Consider the following 24,703-nt stretch of genomic DNA (forward strand, 5'->3'; position numbering starts at 1 on the left):
TGATTGAGGGGTTGATTTCTTAAAAATCGAATCCATTGATACTTTCCTTTCCCGGTTGTAAAGCCTTCAAGGTAGAGATCATATCTCCTCCAAGAGGCCTTCCCCAATTAAGCCCTCTTTTCCCCGATCCTTCTACCTTTTGTGTCATCTATGCATTTGGATCTGTGACTTTTGGGTACTTGATATTCGCCCAACCCTCAACCTCATAGCATATATGTACATATCTATAAATGATATATTTATATTAATGTCTGTATCCCCCTCTATATTGTAAGCTCATTGTAGGCAAGGAACATGGTTATCAACTCTGTTGTGCGTACTCTCCTAAATGCTTAGTACAGTGCTCTGAACACAATGAGGGCTCAATAAATACCATTGATGATGATGATGATGATGATGATAGAGATTCCTCAGCCTCTCTCGCTCACCCGTAGGAAATTCTTCCTTAAATCAAAATCGAAGTCCCTCATCCTGCCACTGAGGGCCATTTCCCCTTGTCCTATCCAGGAGGGAGATGGACAACAGCTGGCTGTCATTCTCTGGGAATGCACCTTTCCTAGTCTTGAAGACCCTTTAGTTCCTCCCAACTGCATCATCCCAATGCCTTTAGCCTCTGTCCCCCAGTTTACATTTCAACGCTTTTGTGACTTTCCACATACACTCAGGTGTTAAGATCATGTAAGATTTGTTACTTCATTGGTGGATGCCAAGTGATAGATCTGGGAAACAAGGTGAGTAAATGAATGAGCATTTTGCATTTTAGTTTTCTAGCACTGTTCATGTGCTCTGGCCTTGAAAGTGATAGAATCCAAAAGAGGGGTCAGAAACCAGAGAGACTGTCCCTGGAAATTTCCAGACATGCCCACCCCAAAATTCTTCTCATACTTCGAATACCATCCGCATTCAACTCTCTGCAGAGAGTCAAAAGTGATGGAAGCCTTGGGCTGCAGGCAACATCAGCAAATTAGGACTCGGAGGATAGAAACTATGTCCTTCCTTTGAGGAAAACTCCAACAAAAACTAACAGCTCAGTGGATGAGCTGTACGCGTCTCTCACAGGCATTCACTTGCCACAATTTACTTCAGATCCTACTCAAACCTCCCTCTCCTGCACAGATAGAGTGGTACAAATGGAAAAGGAACACCAAGTCCACATTACCTGCTTCTCGGAGAAAGGCCAAATAATGACATACAGGTTGATCTGTAATGCAGGTCCCTGCCTTCCAAATTCTATACTTGCTTATAGAGCTATTATATGTATATATAAAAGCCTTGATGGATTTACCCCATTCCAGTGTTGCAAGAAAGATGTATAATGTTTTCTTCTCTCTGGAGGCAGCTAATCCTTTTCTATGCAAAAGTGAGAGGACATCCTAGGGTCTCTGGTCTCCAGGGAGGGTCCGCCTGGGGCGCCCTGACCCTGGCCACCACCTCAGTACCCCTCTCTGATTCCCCTACCCAGTCTTACCTGGAGGCCTTCCAGCTGACCTCCAGATGCCTGGGTGTGTTCTCTGGAGCCCATTGAATCAGTGGCTCCGTATTCAGCATTTCATGCTCTGTCCTTCCCGTCACAAAAATGATTTATGAAACAAGTGATTCTGGGGGATCTTTGGGCTCTCCAGATATGCCAATGAAGGGATCAGATCTCCAGCTCTCATTCCGATGGGCCCAGTCACTGCCTGGGGTGAACAGAGCCACTCTGGCCAGCTGCCGTGGCACACCTGGCACACCTCCCTAGGTACCGTGGTCCCTTTTCCCTGTTCTTTTCTCTGGAGGTATGTAAATCTGTCTCCCTACTCAAACATGGTAGATTTGAAATGTGGCCGGAGCCAATCCAGGGCCAAGGACTCCAACCCACTCCTGCGTTAACCCTAATGGAAATGGAAGGGCTGGCTCTGGCGATGAACTTTTTAGATGGGAAACCACGCTTGAAAACTCTGCCTCCTGCCCCAGTGTGCCTGACACATGCTCACGGTGGTCTGTTCTTCCCAATTAGATGTGACATTTACATATAAAGTTAATAAACTGAGTCTAGACTGATGAAACTGGAAACACACCAATCCTCGGGGAGTCCCTTTTCTCCTACTGAATCAGATCAGGCTTCAGTAGAGCCTCCTGCCTCTAGGGTCTGAACCTTCAAATGGATGACTTTTCCAGAAGAATTCTCCCACCACCTCAGAACTACCTTGGTGCTGGGGACGCTGAGCTGAAAGGCAAGAATGAGAAAGATGGTCAGGGAAGACGCCTTGGATATTTGGATGGGAAAGGCACATTAAGCATACTCTGTTGTTTGAGACCAGCTTTCTAGGAAAGCTGTTCCCAGTTGAAGGGCCTCAGTGTGCGTTATCTTGCCTCAGGGTCCTCATTTTACAGCCCCTGCAAAGTTTATTTTTCCTTTGGAGGAGGTTTAAATGCCCTTCCTTGCTGTGTAATTTATTATGCATTGAGTGAGTTGCTTGAGGTGGTGGGGGGAGGGGGATTGTTTAGGAACCTTAGAAATGCAGAACTTTAATAATAGTCCAATTAAATTTTGCAATGAACACCTGCTCTCCGGTAGTTACAGTTACCTTGATTAGACAGACATCTTCACAGAAGACGACTCCTTGGTGAGGGAGCAGTATTTCTTGCAAATCAGGAAAAATGAAGGGAAATTGCCATGATTCTAAAAGATTTTTCTCTCTTTCTCTCCTCCTTCCTCCTCGTTTTATCTCCCTCCTTCCCTTGTCTCCCCCCTGCCCCCCTTTCTCTCCGGTCATCGGGTTCTCCCCTTCCTCCTCAGTCTTCAGGCTCTTCAGGAGCGAATATGCAACTACTGGAAACGGAGTTCTCCCGCACGGTCCACGAACTCATCGATCTCCACCTGCTCCACCAGGACAGCATCCCGGCTTTTCTCAGTTCCGTGACCCTTGACCTCTTCAGCCGCCAGACAGTCGCCTGACCCAGCTCCTGCATCCAGATCCCTACAGCCTTGGGGTTCCGCAGAATCCGAAGGCATGGGGAGCGTTGGGTTATGCCCCTGGTGCCACTTCCCGCTGCTCTGGATTCTCCCTTGTGCCTCCTGCCTCCTCCCTTCCGTAAGGGAATATTTTTCGGAAGGTTTGCTGTCAATAGTATCTGTTGCTTCCTCTTTTTCAGACTCCACCAAGCCCCCTAACTGGACTTCCCTAGGAAGCGTGGCCTTCATATAGTTTCCCTTCGATTTTCTTCCCTTAGCCCCGCTGGCCCTTTCTTAGGTTCATATCTTCTCCTCAATCCCAGACCTCCCTTCCTCCCTAGTGGTGCTGGCGAGGTGCTTCTGACTGTTGGATCTCAGACCTTTTTGTTTCCCTTCCTCACTGCTTCCTGGTCCCACTCCCTCTGTCCTGGACCTCTGAGGGAGTCCTCAGGCTATTTGATGGCCTCCAAGATCTCATTCCCTGGGCGCGGCTTCCCCTGGGGAAGAGAAGGGTCCAGGCAGCGGGTAGTTCCATGCACAAACTGGCCTTCAGCTGTTTGCTCTGCCTTAATAAGGGTGGAGACTTGCACTGAGAAGCAGCCTTTTAGCCTCTTAGCCTCTGGTACCTGTTTTAATAATGAATTATATCCTCAGACTCAGCAAGCCTGGGCTTTAAGGAAAAATGAATTGTTGTATTCTCCAAATATGGATACATGTCTGTCCTACAGGTAGGGTTCAGACCCCCGGAGAACTCATTCCCCCATCCCTCAGTCTTCCCACCCTGCTGTCTGAAGGAGCTGCCCTCAGGAGGGATGAAGCAAAGTCATGCTTGGAGGCAGATTTTCCCTCAAGCTACCCTGTGGTCTAGATCCTTCAAAGCAGCGTTATGCCCAATAGTCTCCTCTCCCACACTTGGCAACTCCTCCCAAAGCTGCCCTTGCTTTGACCTTTGATCAGCTGGGCAACTTGGACATTTCCTACCCTGCAGTGATGCTTTCATTTCTCATTACATAATAAAGTTTTCCCCATTCAGAGAGGGGTGTATGTACGGGTGTGTGTGTGTGTGCGCGCGCATGTGCGCTTCTGATGCCGTTGCCTCTTCACTCTCATCTCCTCACACCTCTGCCCTTCAGTACAGCTGTGGACAAGATAAACAAATGAAGAGTCCTGTGCCCTTCAGTACAGCTGTGGACAAGATAACCAAATGAAGAGTCCTGGGACCTTGGGATAAGTAGATGCAATCCCAGGTTGAGACTGCAACTTTTCCCGCTTGTGCCAAAAGAAAAAAAAAATTATGGTACTTGTTAAGCACTTACTATGTGCCAAGCACTGTTCTAAGTGCTGGAGTAGATACGAGGTAATTGGGTGGGGGACAGTCTCATGGGGCTCACACTCTTAATCTCCGTTTTCCAGATGAGGTAACTGAGGCCCAGAGAAGTGAAGTGACTTACCCAAGGTCATACAGCAGACGTGGTAGAGCCAGGATTAATACTCAGGTCCTTCTGACTCCAAGTCCATTGCCTGTTAGCACACAGAAATTGTTTCCAATTCAGCCACTTCTTTTGTTATCTGCATTTCAGTGGGGCTGGGAGGATGCAGAGCTCTTTGGTTTGCAGTCAGGAATCAGGTGGGCCTGCCGGTTACAATTACTTTCCACACAGCACCAGTTGTGTCCCTGCAGAGACCTCCTCATGACCTCAGAACCTTGGGCTGGGCCCTTCATTCAAATGGTTTCTTTGCCTTCAGAGGAAGCCACTTTGTAGCTCAGCATCCTTCTCTCCAGCTTGGCATCACATAATCCAAGTGAGACTAGCCTGAGAATCATCCAGTTTGGCTTTGTGGGCAAGCGATGGTCCCCAGAATCTCCAAGGGCCCGGTTGGCCTGTTTCAGACACGAGTCAAAATGGCTCAGCCCTTAAAAAACTTCTAGAATGTGAAGGTCTCATGTCTCCCGACAGCAGTGGACGGAACTCGTCGTTATGGGAGCTGGCCAATGCCCAGAAGTAGGATGGATTGCCCGCCCCAGCCGTTCCTGTGCCAGATAAGTGGGGCCTGATTCATATGCGGAGCACGAGACCCCCGGCCGTCTTCCTCAGTCATGGGGAAAATGAGGCATGACGTCAGCCGCTCCCCATTCCCCTGCCAACACAATAGCACAGCGGGGCTGAGTTGGGCCCTCTCTCTCCTGGCTCCTCACAGGGGAAATGAAGTAATTAATAAGTTTACAATAAACCCTCTATCTTAGCAAAGCAGAGGGGATACGAGGAGCAGCACAGGGAATTGACAAGGGAGAACAGAGGCGTCTGTCCATCAAAAGTTGTCTCCCAGGGGTGTACAGATAACCAGCGGAGTTGGAAGCACATCTCTTGAGGGATCATTCAGCTGGAGCGAGGGCCCTGGAGGAGAATGAATTATTTGTTGTGAGGGCGCTTATAGAGTTCTGTACCCTTCACAGACAAGTTGTCAGTGTCACCTGTTTGGTTGAGGCCTTTACCCTAATGCTGTGGGCCACTGGTTCGATGTTCACAACCTTACTTCTCCTGGCACCGGACTGTGGCTTTCGTCATCTGTATTTGTTTAGAAAAGCATCATGGCCTGGTGGAAAAAGCACAGGGGTTCTGATCCTGGCTCTGCCACTTGCCTGCTGTGTGATCTTGAACAAGTCACCAAACTATTCCAAACCTCATTTTTCTCATCTGTAAAATGGGGATTAAGTCTTTCTTTAGACTGAGTCCTGTGTGGGGCAGGGACTGTGTCCAGTCTGATTATTCTGAATGCACCCAGCACTTAGCACAGCGTTTGATAAATAGTGTATGTTAAATAGCACAGTTATTGTTATCATAGAGTTCCTAAGGCATGCAAAAGTTTTGGCTGAAGATCCCTTTGCTCTGATAATAGAATCATAAAATCCTTGGGCTGGAAGGAAGCCCAAGAGGTAATCGGATCTCCCACATCTGGGCCAGACTGCATTCTGAGAGAGGGAGAGGGAGACATGTCTTCTGCTCTCAAAGGGAAAGCGGACTGGCAACCACTCTGAGCAATCGAGACTTAATGTCTCCTATGCTCAGGAAGTTGTTCCTTCTTTTTAAGTCTACCTGTGACTGCACCTAACTTGTTTTTCTCCAATTTTGTCCTCAGTTGAGATGGAGAATAGTCAGGCACCATACTCGGAAGAAGAATCATTCCAAGGCACAGAAGCAAGTGGGCAGAAGGGTTGGGATTGCTGGAGGGACGTGGGGGGTTTCTAACTCAGCCATGATGGTCGGGCCGGGCCACTGGGAATAGGATCAGGAAAGAAACTTGGGTTCTTTGGAGCCAAGACTCCTCCCTAGGTCTTGCAGTGCCTAAGCCTGTCCAGAAAATCAGCAGCCTGGACTTGCTTTCTTGCCAGGAGCTTGTTCCTGAGAAGGAAAAAGGCAGAATTCCAGGTGGTGAGTTCCTCCTTTCCAAACAGCTCTGTTGCGGGATTCCCTCCTCTCCTTCATAAAAAATGAGAGCTCCCTGGACTTTTCCCTGGGACAGCAGTGGACCGTGTTTTACTACTGCTGCTGTTTGGAAGGGGCCATTGGATTGTCTTGGAGCCCAAACTCTGGGTGTGTTCCCTGAGCCCTGGCCACACAACAAGCAAGCCCTCATGGACCGCCAAGGCTGTAGCCAGTAGTCCAGCCCCACCCCTCCCTTCCTTTCTCTTTGTTCCCCTGGTCCATCGGTGATCTGGCTGGACTCAGCAACTGTGGTCCAGGAAAGACAGGGTATGGGAGGGCAGATGTTCCTTAAGAGCTGTTCATGGGTGTCTCGAATGGGAGATCCTCAGCCCTGGACATGGTCAGGTTTCCAGTGCGGGGTCCTGGATCGAAATAGGTCCTTGCCAGCAGCTGGATGTGTGAAGGAGGCATCAACCGGGAAACAAGACTCTCTTTTCCTATTCCTCAGTGCAGTCCATATGACCCTCGGGTGTCTAGGGCAGAGTGTCATATGCGGGGTCACCCATTAGGTCTTCCCATTCCCCCAGACCACATTTGTCATGCCTGGTGCTGCCTTCCCCAGAGCAGCAATAAATATTTATCAGACAAGAAGCACAGTATCCCGCAGACAGCAGGCAGGAGGGCTGAGGCCAGGACTGGCACGCTGGCCTTTGCCCTGGCCACGGCTCTTGTGTGGCTCCCTGCTGGAGTGGACAGAGGGCCAGGGTCAGGCTCCCTTTTTCATTTCTTGTCTTCCAGATCAAGGAGGCTTTTGTCTGATTTTTTTTTTCCCTCCTTTTGACTTGGGTTTGACTTTGTTTGTGAATGAGGCGATTGGCTGCGACAGGAACCTCGGAGCAGAGAGGAGCCTCCAAAACTAATGAAATGTTCAAGTAAGAACTTGACACAAAATCACTGGCTCATAAAAATGTATTGCAAGTCACCTTTTGGTGGGTCTGTGTGACACGCAGGGGAATTAATTCAGTTGCTGAAGAGTGTGGCAAAGGTAAGGCCTGGGCAGAAAATGGAATGAGTTGATGAAGCTGAGCCTGAGGCAGGTTGGTTGGGGAAGGAAGGGGACAGAGAGCTGAGGGGGCAACGGGGAGAGAAGGGCAGCCTTGGAGCAGATCGGCTGCCCAGAGGGGAACCCGGAGTCTGAAGATACCAGAAAGCGATTGAAGAAATGTCTCCATCAGACACAGCATCATGTTTAGGTTCGTGGCTGGGGCGAGATCCAATGCTGCTCCAAGCAGATTAACCACAGGACAAGAAGCAGTGTGGTCTAATGGATAGAGTACTAGCCTGGGAGTCAGAAGCACCTGAGTTCTAATTCCTACTCTGCCACTTGTCTTCTGTGTGACTTTGGGCAAGTCAGTATCTCTGTGCTTGTTAACTGTGTCTCTGTGCTTGTTATCGCATCTGTAAAATGGGGATTAAGACTATAAACCTTATGTGGGGAGGGACTGGTGATTATTTTGTATCTACCCCAGTGTTTAGTACAGTGCCTGGCATATAGTAAGCGCTTAACAAAAACCATAAAAAAAAGACTTAGAGGGCCAGTTCTCCACTGCGTGAATCAAAGGCAAGCCACTTAACTTCTCTGTGCCTCAATTACCTCATCTGTAAAATGGGGATTAAGACTGTGAGCCCCACGTGGGAAAATCTGGTTACCTTGTATCTACCCCAGTGCTCAGAACAGTGCTTGGCACATGGTATGTGCTTAACAAAAACCACCATCATCATCAAAGCTGGACTGGAACCTCACTACTGGTTTGGGTCAAAGCCCGGCCCAGCTTCACACATCGTGGTGAGGCAGCAGTCCGTTTGTATTAGCCTGGGGATGGGCCCAGGGTGTCCCCCTTGCCCTCCTCAGACTCAGAGGCTCGTCCTCCGGGGCAGAGAGATGAACCCTGCTGGGTGTCTAACCCAGAGCCCCCTCCATCGATTGAAGCCTTTGCTGCCCTGGGTCATGACCCCGGCCGGCACCGAACACACAGCCCCGTCCAAAGACGCGCTGGGTCCACCATCGCTTTTCCCTCCCTGCCTCCGAGGAGACATTCATTCGGTCGTATTGATTGAATGCTTAATGCGTGCAGGGCACTGTACTGAGCGCAATGCAATAAACAGATACATGTGGTTGGCCGTGCAGCACCCAGAGAGGGATGGGACCTGCTGACCCTGCACCTCCCTCACCCCTCTCTGGTTGGGGCGGGCGCCGGTCCGGAGGGCCTGGGCCGGGCTCTGCATGGGTGGTCCTGCCGAGAGGGTCCATCCCGCCCCCGCCCAGTCACGGCCTCTGCCTCCAACCCCCATGACCACCGGCCCCTTTCCCCCCCGCACTCAAGGCAGTTGCAGTGCATCCCCCAGCCCCAAAGTGCAGCCCACTGCAGCGCCTCCTGAAGCCCCTCATTAATTCCTTCATTCAGTTGTATTTATTGAGCACTTATGGTGTGCAGAGCACTGTACTAAGCGCTTGGGAAGCAGCTAGAAGCAGTGTGGCTTGGTGAAAAGAGCCCGGGCTTGGGAGTCAGACCTCGTGGGTTCTAATCCCGGCTTCGCCACTTGTCAGCTGTGTGACTTTGGGCCAGTCACTTTGCTTCTCTGCGCCTCAGTTCCCGCAACTGTAAAATGGGGATGAAGACTGTGAGGCCCACGTGGGACAGCCTAATTACCTTGCATGTACTCAGCGCTTAGAACAGTGCTTGGCACATAGTAAGCACTTAACAAATACCAAAATTATTATTATTATTGGGAGAGTACACTACAACAATAAACAGACACATTCACTGCACACGGTCTAGTGGGGATTGATGCTTTGGGACACTTTGGGATTAACCCCGGGTTTTTTGGAAAGAGCCCGGGCTTGGGAGTCATAGGTCGTGGGCTCGAATCCCGGCTCCGCCACTCATCGGCTGTGTGACTTCACTTCTCTGGGCCTCAGTTCCCTCATCTGTAAAATGGGGATTAAGACCGTGAGCCCCACGTGGGACAACCTGATTCCCCTGCATCTCCCCCAGCGCTTAGAACAGTGCTCTGCACATAGTAAGCGCTTAACAAATACTAACATTATTATGAATTTGGGGGTCGCCCCCCGGGCCACGTGGCTTTAAAGGGGTGGATGGGGCCACGAGGAGACGATCAAAGGACCGCAGGAGGAGGGACTAAGAGTGATGAACGAGGGCCATTGGACAACGAGGATGTCAATTTGGTGCCCAACAGCCAATGAGAAGCCGCGGAACCTGATGGACAGCGCGGGGACTGATGAGGGCTCGCTCTCGTGGGCGCATCAAGGGGCGGGGTTATGCAAATGAGGGGTGTGTTTAAAACACCCCGCCCGCTGGCGTTTAGTACGTGCATCGCTCGGTGAGTTGTTCGCTGGTTGTGTACTGGGGTTGGGATCAACGCTGCCTAATTTGGATTTGGCGTTCTCTGAGCTACAGCTCACTGGGAGTGGTGGCCCCTGGTACCTATTGAGCACCTACTGTGGGCAGAGCGCTGATCTGAGTGTTCGGGAGAGGTCTGTCCAGTTTGTAAAATAATAATAATGATGGCATTTTGTTAAGCAGCGTGGCTCAATGGAAGGAGCACGGGCTTGGGAGTCAGAGGTTCGAATTCCGGCTCTGGCATTTGTCAGCTCTGTGACTGTGGGCAAGTCACTTAACTTCCCTGTACCTCATTTATCTCATCTTTAAAATGGGGATTAAGACTTTGAGCCTCACGTGGGACAACCTGATTACCCTGTGTCTACCCCAGCGCTTAGAACAGTGCTCTGCACATAGTAAGCACTTAAATGCCAACGTTATTATTATTATTAATAAGCGCTTACTATGTGCGAAGCACTGTTCTAAGCACTGGGGAGGATACAAGATCATCAGATTGTCCCACGTGGGGCTCACAGTCTTAATCCCCATTTTACAGATGAGGTAACAGGCACAGAGAAGTTAGTGACTTGCCCAAAGTCACACAGCTGTCAAGTGGTAGAGATGGGATTAGAACCCATGACCTCTGACTCCCAAGCCCGTGCTCTTTCCACTGAACCACGCTGCTTCTCCTGCACCCTGCCCTCGAGGAGTTGCCAATCTGTGGGGCCAGGCTGGCCCGGAGATGAGGGATCAGGGTCCCCAGGATCTCAGTGCAGCTCCTCTCAACATTTAATAGATTCCTTCCAAACTACAACCGGAGAAGATGGGAGCTGCTGCGAACAGTTTCAGGGGACAAGCTGCCAGGGATGAGACTGGACACTTGGCTTCACAATCCATCCATCAATCAGTCATATTTATTGAGTGCTTTCTCAGCACCTAGTTACCTCCTCAGGGTAACCCCCACACATTTCCTTTCTATGCTGGAAGACTTACACTGGCATCTCAAGCTCCTCCGTTGAACTTCAGAAGAAACTTCGACCGTAAGGTAAGTCAGTTCGGGTCTTTATCCCAGATCATGATTGTCCCTCCCCCTCTTTGGAATACCTCCTCTAGCAGATTACCTGCAGAGTCCCTGTTGCTATCCTCCCCATTGCTCTCCTCCCTGTTCCCAGATGTGTTGGAGTAGGGGAATTTCCAAGTTTGTAACTCACCAGTGTTCCCAGACAGTCCCCGAGAGGTCCTCTCCGTAGCAAACAACGCTTCCGTTCTGCAAGATCTTGTTATGCCACCTGTGGCCCTCTTAATTTCATTGGGTCCCAGGGTCGATCGCTAAATTCTGGATAGTCTCCACCCCTCCTTACCTCAAAGGGTCTGTAACTATGAAAAAGCATCATGAGTTAAAGTGAAAATACAAGGTTTTAAATGGAGGAGGGGATAGAATCACAGGGGAGAGGGTGTTCTGTGGCTCAGTGTTTTCATCTGGAAAACAGGGATTAAGTGCCTGCTCTCCCTCCCCTACAGAATGTGCACTTGGGGTAGGGACTGCGTCTGATCTGGTCTGGTTGTACAGTTTCTAGTACAGTGCCCAGCACATAACAAGTGTCTAACAAATTTCACAATTATTACTGCGGGGAGACAGCACCATGTTCTGGCCTCCTTCTTAAGGAAGGAGACCATGGAGCCCACTCAGCTACTTGGGGGAACAAGTGATATCCTGTGCCCCCTTCTCCTTTTGGTGTCGTGGATGTGCTTAAGACTGACCCACCCATCCTCTCCCTGATGACTAGAGATCCAGCCCTTCTGGGTGGTGCTGCAGGAAAAGCGGACTCTAGAACTGAGTCCAAGGTTTGCCCTGCTGAATGAATTCTCCATCAGGCCTGCTCTTGGGGTGGAAGCCCTAAACTCAGATATGGGTGGACAGACTCTCCCCACTGCTCAATCAGTACAGCCATTTGAGATGTTTAGTGCAAGTAAGGGCTGAAATAGGTGGGGGCTGGAGGGGTTGCTTTCACCTGTTTGCTCAACCTTTTTTGAGCACTTACTGTGTGCACAGCACTGTACTAAGAACCTGAGAGAGTACAGTATAACAGTAAACTGACACATTCCCTGTCCATAATGAATTTACAGTCTAGAGACTCCCTGCTGGACCTGGGCTGCCAGTGGGTAGATGGATTCACATGGGGCCCAGGGAGAGGTGACAGATGGCTGCTGTGCCATCCAGCCTGGCTGGGGCTCAGGGACCTGGGAGACAGCAATACTGGACTTTGGGGGCTCCAACTCCCCCATGCTGTTTGGACTTGGTGCCCGGGCCAGGGGTGAGCCCCGACCTGAGAGAGGGGTATGAGGTAGTGAAGGGGGAGGCACCTTGAGAGGGGAGGAGGAGGAATTTCCAGGGCGTTAAACCAGGTCGGTGTCTGGAGTCTGTTTCCAGCATGAATCTATGCATCCCGGGAAACACTGCCAGACGCAGCAACAACAGCAGGAAGAAGAGGACCTGTGGTCGTGGTAGAGGTAGCATTAATTGGCCTCGGCTTTACGAATTGCAAGCCCATCAGTGTGTGGCCTTGGACAGTTGCGGAACAGGTCTGCCTCATTTTCTCCAGCTGTAAAATGGGGATCCTCCTCATAAGCTTTGAGGGATAGATACTGCGGTGGGTATGTTGGCACTTTGAGCGCCTCACGGGGAAACCTCCGGGGACACCGCAGGGGAATGAGCACAGCTTCCCCCATGTCCCCTTCATGACCCGCTTCCAATCTGGGCATCTCTGGTTGGCAAGGAGGAAGGAGGGTCCCCTCTTCCCTAATAGGGGAGCAACTAGCTATGCTACCCATTAGAACTTGTGAAGGGGAGATTAGAGGTATCGCGTTGTTGGGATACACAGCTCCCCAGACCTGTGAACTCCTGCACTGACCATATTTCCCACATCAATTGCACGGTGCCTGGTGACGGTCCCGGGGAGCAGGGCCCTGGGTGGTCCTGAGGAAGATCTCCCCCTCACCCTCCACCGCCCAGGTGTAAGACATACAACACAAGTTAAAAGAGCATACAAATGTAAATAATAGATATGAGTGGATCAGTGAATGACAACAGGTCCATAGCAGAGCAGAGGTAGCTAAAGACCCAGGCTTCTGGATTAATCAGGGTATACCTCCTGGAGGAAGTGGCTTTTAAGAGAGAGGAGGGCTCGTGGTTTGGCGAGGCTGAGCAGAGAGGACATTGGAGGGGAAGGAGGCTTCGGGTCCTCCCCGGCCCTGCCAGGCAGCTGAACTTTTCTGTTGCAGACCCTTTTTGGGAGGAGGAAACCAGGTTAAATTGTTCCCAGGTCCAAGACTCCCAAAGAGGAGCCCCGCATTCACCATCGTATCGCCCCACCCGTACGTTCATCTCAAACCGTTGGCAGTGCTTAGGACACCCGTGGGGCTTGGGGATGCTAACCCCTGGGTGGGGGTCACATAATTAGGGATGCCAGGGTGCAGTGGGGCAGGAGGAAGGAGCCTCATCTGCAGATTGCAGCCCCCTTCCCCACTCCCAATGGCATGGGCTCCAGCAGGGATGGTGGCCTGTACAAGGTGCAGCTCCTCCCTGGGGACACAAAGGTGAACAGAGTGTTCTTCTGCAGGTTCGTGCCTAGCCGGCTGCCCCTGACAGGAGGGGCGGGTGCGTGGCAGCGGGTTGGTTCGTCGATATCGTTAGCCTCAGTACACTGCCCAAATTCAGAACTTCGAAAGCTGGGGTGGCGTTGATCCATCCCACCTCCCGAAGGCCCATTTTATTTAAGAATAATCCATGGACTTTAAGGATCTCCAAAAACCATCCCTCCCCAGGCTGCCATCCATCACATCGGAGAGGCTTTGTCAGGCTGCAGAGCAGCCGACCAACACTTGATGGTATCTCCTGGACACAAATGTCTGAGAATATTTGATACCACCGGATGATGTTCTCTGAAAGAGAAACCTGGTTAATAGAAAACGTGCCGCTGTCACAGTTACCTTTCTGGGAATTGGAAAGTCTTCCCTTTTTATTATCTTGAAGAGCAGGATCATATGCAATAGAGGAGGTATTTAGTTGAGGAGAGGTGCCAGGGAGGCAACTGGGCATGACGTGGAATGCCATTTGTACTTCTTGCCAAAGTGGAGAGGTATTGAGCAGTTAGGCTGTGTGTGACTGTTGCCACCTAGGTATGTCCAGAGGCCAGCCGCTGCACTGAGCGCTGGGATAGATGTGATTGTTAGATCGGGCACAGTCACTGGCCAACATGGGACTTACAGTCTAAGGGGAAAAGAAACAGGTATTTAATCCCCATTATAAAGATGAAGAAACTGAGGCACAAAGATATTAAGTCCAAGGTCACACAGAAGCCAGGTTTCCTGATTCCCGGTCCTGACCTCTTGGCACTAGGTCACACTGCTCCAGACAAGTAATTGAATACGATTGGCTGCTACTGCAGCTATTGGTAATGTGCTGATGGTGATGTGTGTGGCTTTTTATTACTAGAGCCAGCAGCTGACACCAGCACTGAGAGCCAGTCGTACCAAATGGCATCTCCTCTTCATCCCTAAGCTGTCAGAACTGAGGGAAAAGGAGAGCAGCGGCAGCAGACCTGGGGTGGAGGAAGGGGCTGGGATGACCATTTGTGATATTAAAATTCCCTGTGGAGGTTTGCCAGGTGACTTTAGCACTTTGGAGCTGTGCTAATGCAGGATTCCCCTCAAAGCATTCCACCCTCCAAGGGACTGTCGGGCACCAGGGGTGAGCCAGGACCATTCTGACCAGTAGCGCTTGGCACAGAGTAAGTGCTTAACTGATACTACAATTCCTACTCCTCTTCCCCTTTCCCTGCCCTCTTACTTTTCCCCACCTCAGCCCAAGCACGTTCCCTTTTCTCTGCACCAGACAGAATTACTGTGTGATAAAGCACAATATTAATCAGTAGTAATAATCATCATCATCATTTTTCTGGCACTTTTTTCAGCGCTTTCAATGTGCTCAACCCTGGGGTAGGTACACGTTGTCCCACATGGGGTTCACTATCTTACCTCCATTTTACAGAGGAGGGAAACAGAGGCCCCGTGAGATTAAGTTGCTTGGCCAAGACTTTGCCCACACAATGGGTCAGTGACAGGACCGAGAACAGAATTCGGGTCACCCGACTCTCCGGCCCCGAGTTTGTTGCACTAGGCCCCGCTACCTCTTGTGGTGAGCCTTCTCCTGCCACAGATCTTTGCCTCCCCTCCTCCTCCCCTCACCCTAGCGAGGTTAGGGAACCCAGCAGCTGCAGCCTTTAGGGATTTTCCTGATCAGCCTTGACTAGCAGCCCTCTGCGCAGCCCTCCACGCCCAACGGAACGGGGCTTGATTGGCATGCTCTGAGGTGACAGCTCATCTCGCTCTGATTATTGGCATTTTTCTTTCTTGAAAAGGGGGAAGAAGAGAGGGGAAAAAAGCCCCACCAATCTGACAGACAAATTGAAGCTAGAAGGGTTGATAAAAGGTCCCCAGAGTACATCTCTCTCCTGGGTTGATTTAATAAACCTGCAGTTATAGTTTGTCAAATCGTCTTCATGCTGGCTGCCAGGTAGAATCGAAATAAAATAATTTAAAACAGGGAAGGGGAAGGAGAGGGGAAGGAGTTGTCTCACTGGGTTAACAGTGACGATGTCAATACCAGCACCACCAACAATTATGACCACTAAGCATTAGCTCGCTAGCCTTTCAGGAGCTGCCATGTTATTATTATTTTTTAATGGCATTAGTTAAGTGCTTACTATGTGCCAGACACTGTACTAAGTGCTGGAGTAGATACAAGCTAATTGGGTTGGACCTAATCCATGTCCCAAATGGGGCTGTTTTCACCCTCATTTTACAGATAGGGTAACTGAGGCACAGAGGAGCAAAGTAACTTACCCAAGGTCACACAGCAGACAAGTGGGGGAGCAAGATTAGAACCCAGGTCCTTCTGACTACTCTCAGACTCGTGCTCTTTCCATTAGGCCATGCTGCTTCTCTTCTCTGCAACTCTCTATAGCATGTTTTCAAGACGGGGGCTGGCCTGGGAGAGCTCAGCCCATGGGATCCCATGGTTTGCCATGTATCAGATCGGGATGGGCTGCTTCTCTAGTCACTGGCCTGTGCTGTCTTCTAGTTAACAGCCCCAGGGATTAGAGCTTGAACAAATCACTCCTTAACTATACTCACTCATTAGAATATGCCAAATACAAAATAGTACTAAAGCACGCTAATGACTGATTTTAAGGGATTATTGCTGTGGTAAACCATAATTAACCATTTATAACAGTGGTTTGCATGTAATTGTCCTCCAGTGGAGGGTTTCCCAGTGAATATGGAGTGGCCCCTGGGCCAGCTGAACCACAGACCTTTTTCTGTCCCAGGCCCCAGCCCCAGCGGGCCGGAGATTTATGTGGGGAGGGCAGGAGGGGAGCTGTCCACTTCTGAGCAGGGCCAGCCCAGTACTCCGAGCGGCTAAAGTAGGGCCCTAGTGAGTCAGGGGACCCTCGGCCAATATTCTGTTTCACTACCATCCAATCTACTAAGGGCCCTGGCTCTGGGATAGGGCTGACCTGCGGTCATGGAGGGTGTTCTATTCTGAGAGTTTTCAGTGAAGTAGTGACTGAGCTCTGAAACCTTGGGACAAAGGAACCAGTTATCATAGGCTCTCATATATCCTCCACCACCACTCGCATTGCATGATTCAGGACTGATTTGCCAGTCTGTGGATTATCTATGCCCATTGTTTCAGTTTCTCCTGCTTCATCCCTGCCATCCTTTTAGCCATTTACTATCTGTTGGCATTTTCATCAGAACTGGAAATGACAAGAGATGAAACCTAAATCCATTCTTTCATTTATTCAATCAATCTATTCAATCAAGGAGCTGTGATTTTAGGAGGGGTATGAAGGTGAGGAGAGTGGTGTCTGTCAAATATGAAGGGGGAGGGAGTTCCAGGTCAGAGGGAGAACATGGCCAGGGGGTCTGCAGTGAGACAGACAAGATCAAGGTACTGGGAGTAAGGTGGTGCGAGAGGAGTGAAATGCGTGGAGTGGGTTGTAGTAGGAGAGCATCTAGGTAAGGTAGGAGAGGTAGAGCTCACAGTAAAGCCCACAGTAAGGAATTTCTTTTTGATGCGGAGGTGGATGGGCAACCACTGGAGGTGGTATTCACAGCTTCTTGGAATGAGTTGAATGATTGGGCGGTGAGTAGGGTGGGGAAGGAGTGCGGCCGGAGGGAGAGGAAACCACGGCCAAGTCTCCTGCAACACATTCTAGTGGAACTCTGCATTAAGAAAGTTCTCCCCATAGGACTGATGTCGTTTCTTCCGACACAGTGCTGTGCTATATCTACGCAAACAAATTATGGGAAGAACGTTCCCCAGTTCTGCCATTGCATTCTCTCCAGGATGTGTAGCAAAAGCACACAGTCTGCCAGGACTGAGTGCCCTGGCTGAAATTAGGCTTTGGATTCTCCCAAGCTCTTAGTACAGTGTACTGCACACAGTAAATGTTCAATAAACACCGCCGATTGAGCACTTACTGTGTGCAGAACAATATACTGAGCGCTTGGGAGAGTACAATACAATAGAGTTGGTAGACATGTTCCCTGCCCCTAACGAGCTTACAGTCTATATTAATATAAATAAGTAATTTGTTATTATCTAATTTATAGATATGTACCTAGTGCTGTAGGGCTGAAGGTGGGGCAGATACCACACTCTAATTCTTCTGGAGCATCTATTGCTCTGAATTATGTACACATGCTTCGGTTTGTACTTGTCGGTATCCTTTAAGCACTTAAGAACAGTGTTTGACACAGAGTAAGCGCTTAACAAATACCATAATAATAATGATATCGTTTCTCTTTTGTCTGTCCCATGCATTGCATGTCTTCCTGAGTATCGTGGTCAGGGATTGTGTCTACCAACTCTGTTGTACTCTCCCAAGCGCTGGACAGTGCTCTGCACACAGTAAATGCTTAATAAATACGATTGATCAGTTTGACCTCTCTTTCCTGGAAGATGGTACCCTCCTTACAGAAAATACAGTTCCTCCTTTTAATTGGCCATAGACCCAAGCCACTGCCTCACACCCAGGGGCAGCTCAGGAAACGTGTTTGACCTGCTATAAATAAGTAGGGTCAAACGGCAGAGCTTAAAAATCAGATCTCTGCCTTTTCCACTGCTTTGTAAAGTGGGTGTTTCTCTTTCACATTTCTAGTATTAGTAGTGGAGCTCTTTGGAGCATTTATTAACTTTTGCACCTTTCTTCAAAGACTGCTCAAGACACCGAAACAGAAACTTCACCAAGATCCATTTTTAGCACTTGATAAGAGCAAAAATAGTTGGGGTTTGGGAAGAGGAGAGTACCTATGAAGGGGAAAACTAGGCGCAGAGAAGGCAGAGAGAACTCCTCACTCCTTTCTACCGCCCACCCCGCACGCTCCGCTCCTCTGCCGCCCACCTCCTCGCCGTCCCTCGGTCTCGCCTATCCCGCCGTCGACCCCTGGGTCACGTCCTCCCGCGGTCCTGGAACGCCCTCCCTCCTCACCTCCGCCAAACTGATTCTCTTTCCCTCTTCAAAACCTTACTTAAAAATCACCTCCTCCAAGAGGCCTTCCCAGACTGAGCTCCTCTTCCCCCTCTACTCCCTCTGCCATCCCCCCTTTACCTCTCCGCAGCTAAAGCCTCATTTTCCCCTTTTCCCTCTGCTCCTCCACCTCTCCCTTCCCATCCCCACAGCACTGTACCCGTCCGCTCAACTGTATATATTTTCGTTACCCTATTTATTTTGTTAATGAATTGTACATCGCCTTGATTCTATTTAGTTGCCATTGTTTTTACGAGATGTTCTTCCCCTTGACGCTGTTTAGTGCCATTGTTCTTGTCTGTCCGTCTCCCCCGATTAGACTGTAAGCCCGTCAAACGGCAGGGACTGTCTCTATCTGTTGCCGACTTGTTCATCCCAAGCGCTTAGTACAGTGCTCTGCACATAGTAAGCGCTCAATAAATACTATTGAATGAATGAATGAATGAAATAGCAAGAGAATGTCAGTGACAAATGGAGGTTGAAGTGAAGCAGTTGATACTGACCCCTGTTACAACTGGTAATGTGTACTGCATTTAATGCATATTATATCTTTCCCCGTCCCACACCCAGATGCTGGCCCAATACTGACTCTTGGCAAGTTAACGTCTTTAGAGAGTCAAATGGCCATTGAATCCTAAGGCCGGAAGGGGACTCAGAAGACGCTTAGTCCTAACTCACCCAACAATGTAGCTATTTTTAGAAATCATTTGACCCAATTTGCCCTGGCTCCAGCCCTCACTGCCCTCCTCCCTGAGGCCCAGGTATTCCCTCTTTCTCCTCCTTTTCTTCTTCCATTTCCTCCTCCTCCTCCATCTCTTCCTCCTCCTCTTTCTCCATCAATCAAGCAATCGTATTTATTTAGCACTTACTGTGTGCTGGACACTGTACTAAACACTTAGGAGAATACAACCCAACGGTATAAGACTCATTCCCTGCCGACAACTAGCTTACAGTCCAGAGGGGGAAACAGTTATTAATGTAAATAAATAAATTATGGTTGTGTACATAAGTGCCATGGGGCTGGGGGAGGGGATGGTGAATAAATGGAGCAAGTCAGGGTGATGCAGAAGGGATTGGGAAAAGAAACGAGAGGTTAGTTGGGGAAGGCCTCTTGGAGAAGATGTGCCTTCAATAAGGCTTTGAAGGTGAAGAGAGTGATCATCTGACTGATATGAAGAGGGAGCAGTTTCCAGGCCAGAAGCAGGATGTGGATGAGAGGTCAGAGACCAGGTAGATGAAAACATCTCCTTTTCCTACTACTTCTCTTCTTCATCCACCTCCTCCTTCCCTTTCTCCAATTCCTTTTCCCTTCCTCATTTCCTTCTTCTCCTCCTCAATCCCCTCCTCCTCCTATTCCTTCTTGTTCTCCTTCTTAATTCCTCTACTCCTTCTCCGGCTTCCTGTTTCCCTGAGCTAAGACAATACATCTCTGTTTTCCTCGATCACACATGTAGAGGTTTCTCAAGACAGATGCCCTTGAAACCCCAGCAAAAAGGGGTCCTGGGACAAGCCTGGGCATATTCCATTCCCTTAGCCAACTGCCCTCCTCCCTCAGCTCCCGACTTCTTAGGGCCTGATATTTAATAGTATTGGTTTTTGAACTAGTAGCACTCCTCTCTTCAGGCCTTTATTAAAGCCACCCCACTCTATCCCTCATCTCAAGACTCCCCAAAACACCCCAGATACCAGCAGCCCAGTACCACTTTCCAGCCTGGAACTCCTGGACCCTTTGGGAGAGAGTTCCAGCCCAGAATCTTCCACAGGGAGCGGGGAGGCCCAGAACCTTCCAGGGAGAAGGGAGTCCAACAGTGCAAGCGGGCCAGTTAATGGCTGGCCTGACTCTCAGGCCCGCGCCCCCACCCTGGACCCCATGTTCCATTTAATGAATGATCTTGTCCTCTCTGTTTGTAGCCTCTTTAGTGTAACGCTGTAATTAGCTTAATTACCAACAGCCCTGCTTGCCTTTTTTTTTTTTGAAACTTGAAATGGAAATTAAATTTTGCACCAGGTTTGCGGGCTGTTAACTGGATTCGAATAATCAAGCCCGACTCCAAGTCCTTGAAAATGAGAATTAAAAAAGGTCTGAATTTGCATATTCATGTTTTTAATAGGGTTCAGAAGGTATATTTGCAACTGATGAAAAGGATTAATTAAATCTAATTTGCATAGGAAGAGCAGTTTAACCCCTTGTGTTCTGGGCAGGCCTGCCCAACCTTGGGAGTGAATGGCCCCCTGTGACTCAGGCGAGGCCAGGGGGAGCTGTGGTTTTACCTATCTCCGTGTAAAAAGAGCAGTCATCATGTTCATGGTCTCTACCAGGCAAACGCCTACCCCCTATGACGAGGGGCCAAGAGGAGGGACAACCAAAAAGGACGATGAGGGCCGGGCCCTTGAAACGCCCAGCTCCTCAGACAGCAGCTTTGGGGAAGCCAGATGGCCCATTGCCAGCTCAGATTCTTCTTCCCCTGCCCTCCCTCCCCTCCTCTGAAACGTCCCCTCAGGGACCTTCTTGGCATTGGTCCATTCCCAGAGGGAGAGTGGGCCATGTCCCAGTCATGCTGAGGCTGAGCAACTATACTTTTAAGAAACTACTACTACTAATAGTGATATTTAAGTGCTTACCACATGCCAATCAATCATGTAATGATACTTATTGAGCACTGAGTGCAGAGTACTGAACTATGGATGCACTTAGGAAAAACAATACCCTCTATCCTCACCAACATCCCCCTTCAAAGGCCTATTGAAGACACATCTCCAAGAGGCCTTCCCAGACTAAACCCCACTTTTCCTTATATCCCACTCCCTTCTATATCACCCTGACTTGCTCCCTTTCCTCTCCCCACCTCACAGCCCCACAGCACTTATGTACATATTTGTAATTTTATTTGTATTGTGTCTGTCTCCCCATCTAGACTATAAGTTTCTTGTAGGCAGGGAATGTCACTATTGGTGTATTGTACTTTCCCAAGCACTTAGTACAGTTCTCTGCACATAGTAAGTACTCAATTAATAAGATTGAGTGAATGAATGAATGAATCAATGCAAAAGATGATCCCTTCCCACAAGGAACTTACAGTCTAGCAGGGGAGGTAGATATTAAAATACATTATAGCCGGATGTGTACTTCAGTGTTGTGGGACTGGGGCAAAGGGGTGAATATCAAAGTGCTTAAGTGGAACAGACCCAAGTGCATAGTTGATGCAGAAGGGAAAGGTAAGACAGGGAAGTGAAGGCTTAATTAGGGAAGGCCTCTTGGAGGAGATGTAATTTTAATAGGGCTTTGAAGGTGGGAAGAGTGGTGATCTGTCAGATATAAAGGGTGAGGGAGTTGAAAGCTGGAGGACATGGGCAAAGGGACAGTGACAAGTGATGAGACTGAGGTACTGTGAGAAGGTTGGTAGTACAAGAGAAGTGTGCAGCCTGGGTTGTAGGAGGAGGTTAGCAAAGTCAGGTAGGTTGGAGAAAGCAGATTGAGTGCCTTAAAGCCAATGTTAAGGAGTTTCTGTTTGATGTGGAGATGGATGGGAAACCATTGGATGTTTCTGAGGAGAAGCTGGAGACATGGACTTAGTGGTTATTTAGAAAAATGATCTCTGCAGCAGAGTAGAGTATGGACTGGAGCGGGGAGAGACAGAAAACAGGGAAGTCAGCGAGGTGGTTGATGCAGTAGTCAAGGTGAGATATGATAAGTATTTGGATCAGTGTGGTAGTTATGTGGAGAGAAGGTGGCAGATTCTTGAGATGCTGAGAAGGTAGAATCAACAGGATTTGGTGACTGACTTGAATATGTGGATTGACAAGAGAGATGAGTCGAGGACAGTGCCAAGATTACGGGCTTGTGGTGAAAGGGAGAATGGTGATGTTGTCTACTGTAATGGGAAAGGGTAGGGAAGGACAGGGTATGGGTAGGAGGATAAGGAGTTTGGTTTTAGACATGACAAGCACTGTGCTAAGTGCTGGAGTTTACAATACAGTCAGATCAGAGTCTCAGCCCCTCATGGGGTTCACAGTATAAATGGGGGTGGGGGGGAAGGCATTCTTCATTATCAAATGAGAAAACTGAAGAAATGAAAAGGTAGGTGAGTTGCACAAGGTAACCCAACAGGCAAGTGGTAGAGGCAAGATTAGAACTCAGGTCATCTGACTCCCAGGCTCCCAGAGGACAGGACTTTCACAGGAGCACAAATTCTGATACTGAAGATGGAGGAGAGCCGAGGCATGGACTCCCTCAAGCCATTCAGGGCTCTCCCTTAGGGTCCCCTAAGCCCCAAATTGATGCTGCCTCCCCCTTCCCCCCCTTCCCCACCCCTTCAACCCAGTACTCTAACCAGTTCAGGGGGCCAGGTACTCACAAACTGAACGAATCCCCCCAACAAGAGTCTGCTCTAATCCCATGACCTGTGAGGGAACTTTCTCCAGCCAGGGGAAAATGTGGAGCCCCAACAAAACCCAGCTCTGCCTCAGCCAAACCTGGACTTGTGGCCAGCCCTGCAGGGATATTACATCACTGGAGTTGGCAAGAGGAAGAGGGACGAATGCCCAATATACAAAGAGTGTATAATGCCCGGTAGTCGGGGCTGTTTACTAGGATCTCTTACATGGGATGGAAAGATGAATGCACAATATACATAGAACGAACTATGAACGGGGGAGGGTCCCTCTGAAGGAGTCGAGGTCAGGCCTGCTATAATTGTTGTAAATCTGACTGCTCCTTTCCGATGTCACAGATGGACTAGACTGTAAGTTCATTGTGAGCAGGCAACGTATTTACCCATTCTGTTATGTTGTACTCTCCCTAACGTTCAGTACAGTGATCTGCATACAGTAAGCAGTAAATACAGTTGATTGATTGGAATCTGTGCTCCATTCATCGATGAGCTCTTTTGGACCCCAGAGCTTCAAGGTGGACTTTGGAGCTCCCTGGGAAAACAGAGGGTAAAGCTCTTCCTTTGGAACCCAGTTCAACCCTCTGGTGCAGGTACAACCTCAAGGTGGCTAAACTGGAGCATAAATGGGATTTGAAAAATGAAAATGAGAGCCAGGAAAAGTCAGTTTCATTCTGCCGCAATCCTGAACTTGGTCTGCTTTCTCACCGGGAAGAGAAATGGAAATTGCTGTCTATCTGTGGAGAACTGTAGTGGTCTGATATGAGAAAATGAAGCTCAGAGAGGTTGTGACTTGCCCACAGACACCCAGCAAATCAGAGAAGGGAAAGAACTAAATGATGCCAGGACATTCTTTCCCATTCTATCTATATTTGAAGTAAGGATATTGTTTTGCCTTGTTCACGCTTCTCATTCTAACTCAATTACAGATGACCAGGTGTCTAAACCAACTTTTTCAGTGGATTAGGTGTCACCCTAGAGAGGCAACAGGACCAGTAATTGAGATATTCAGAGGCTATAGGGAAATGTTTTGCTTTCTTCCTGCTGCTTGGCGGGCGGGGGGGGTATCTTAAAAGGATGTTAATTTGAGGTGTGTGGAGTCCGTTCATTTGCTGAGAACATGGAGGGGCTGCAGCTGGCAGAGGGGACAGACAGCCAGAGGAGAGGGGCCCCAGCCCCGCCTCCCAGACCCATCCCAATAGGATCTTCCCGGGAGGAAGTTTTTCTGTCATGGTGGTTCCCCACTCAGGTACACTTATGGGGCCCAGCTGGCCCAGGCAGGGGAGAAAGAAGTCCCATCCCTGTTGTTTCACTTCATTCCTTTCCGCTGGCCCCTGACATGCTCCCGGGAAAAACCGACAACCGAGCGACCTCTGCTCCTGGGCCTGCTTGGACCAGGCTGAGGGCAGACCAGTCCACACTCCAGCTGTCCCTATCATGCCTGAGGGAACCGAGACTCTCAAAGACAGGCTTCCTCACCCTACCTTGCCTTTGCCACCCTTCCCACCTGCACTTTGGGTGGGTGGGTGAGAGGGAGGGAGGGAGGGAGGGAGGGAGAGAGAGAGTGAGCTCGTGCAAGTGTGGGAAAATAAAAGCAAGAAACAAAAGGTAAATGTCAGTGGCTCTGGAACCAGGCAAGAAGACCACAGCTGGGCTGGAGTCCTCACTGCAGTTAGAGACACCCAGCAGTTTCTCTTCTCAGCTCTACTAAGCACTCACCTCCAAGAAGTCTTCCCAAATAAAACCTTCCAACTCCCCACAGCACCTGTGGTGTCTTACCCTATTGCTTGGACTCTTCTATGTCTTATATGTTTTTTCCTTTGGTATCTACCTCTAAAAGAAATCTACTAAGTCTTTCATTGTTCAATAGGTGGTTTGGGGTAGTGTGGAGTGTGTTTTCAAGATACTACAGGTTACACCCCCCAGCTTCCTCCAGTTTGTGGTGCTCCCTTTCTGC

The 24,703-nt window shown here is 49.4% G+C and overlaps 1 protein-coding gene across 1 annotated transcript in view; it reads left to right on the forward strand.

Moving 5' to 3' along the window:
- MAD1L1 (mitotic arrest deficient 1 like 1) overlaps positions 1–3,983 on the forward strand; it is a 575,141-nt gene extending 571,158 nt beyond the window's left edge. Inside the window, exon 18 of the mRNA XM_029056371.1 lies at positions 2,780–3,983. Coding sequence (XP_028912204.1) covers positions 2,780–2,938 — 159 coding nt within the window. The 3' untranslated portion in view covers positions 2,939–3,983. The remainder of the gene's footprint in view (positions 1–2,779) is intronic.
- The last annotated feature ends 20,720 nt before the right edge of the window (positions 3,984–24,703 follow it).

This window comes from Ornithorhynchus anatinus, chromosome 2 (genome assembly GCF_004115215.2).
Source record: "Ornithorhynchus anatinus isolate Pmale09 chromosome 2, mOrnAna1.pri.v4, whole genome shotgun sequence".
NCBI lineage: Eukaryota > Metazoa > Chordata > Mammalia > Monotremata > Ornithorhynchidae > Ornithorhynchus > Ornithorhynchus anatinus.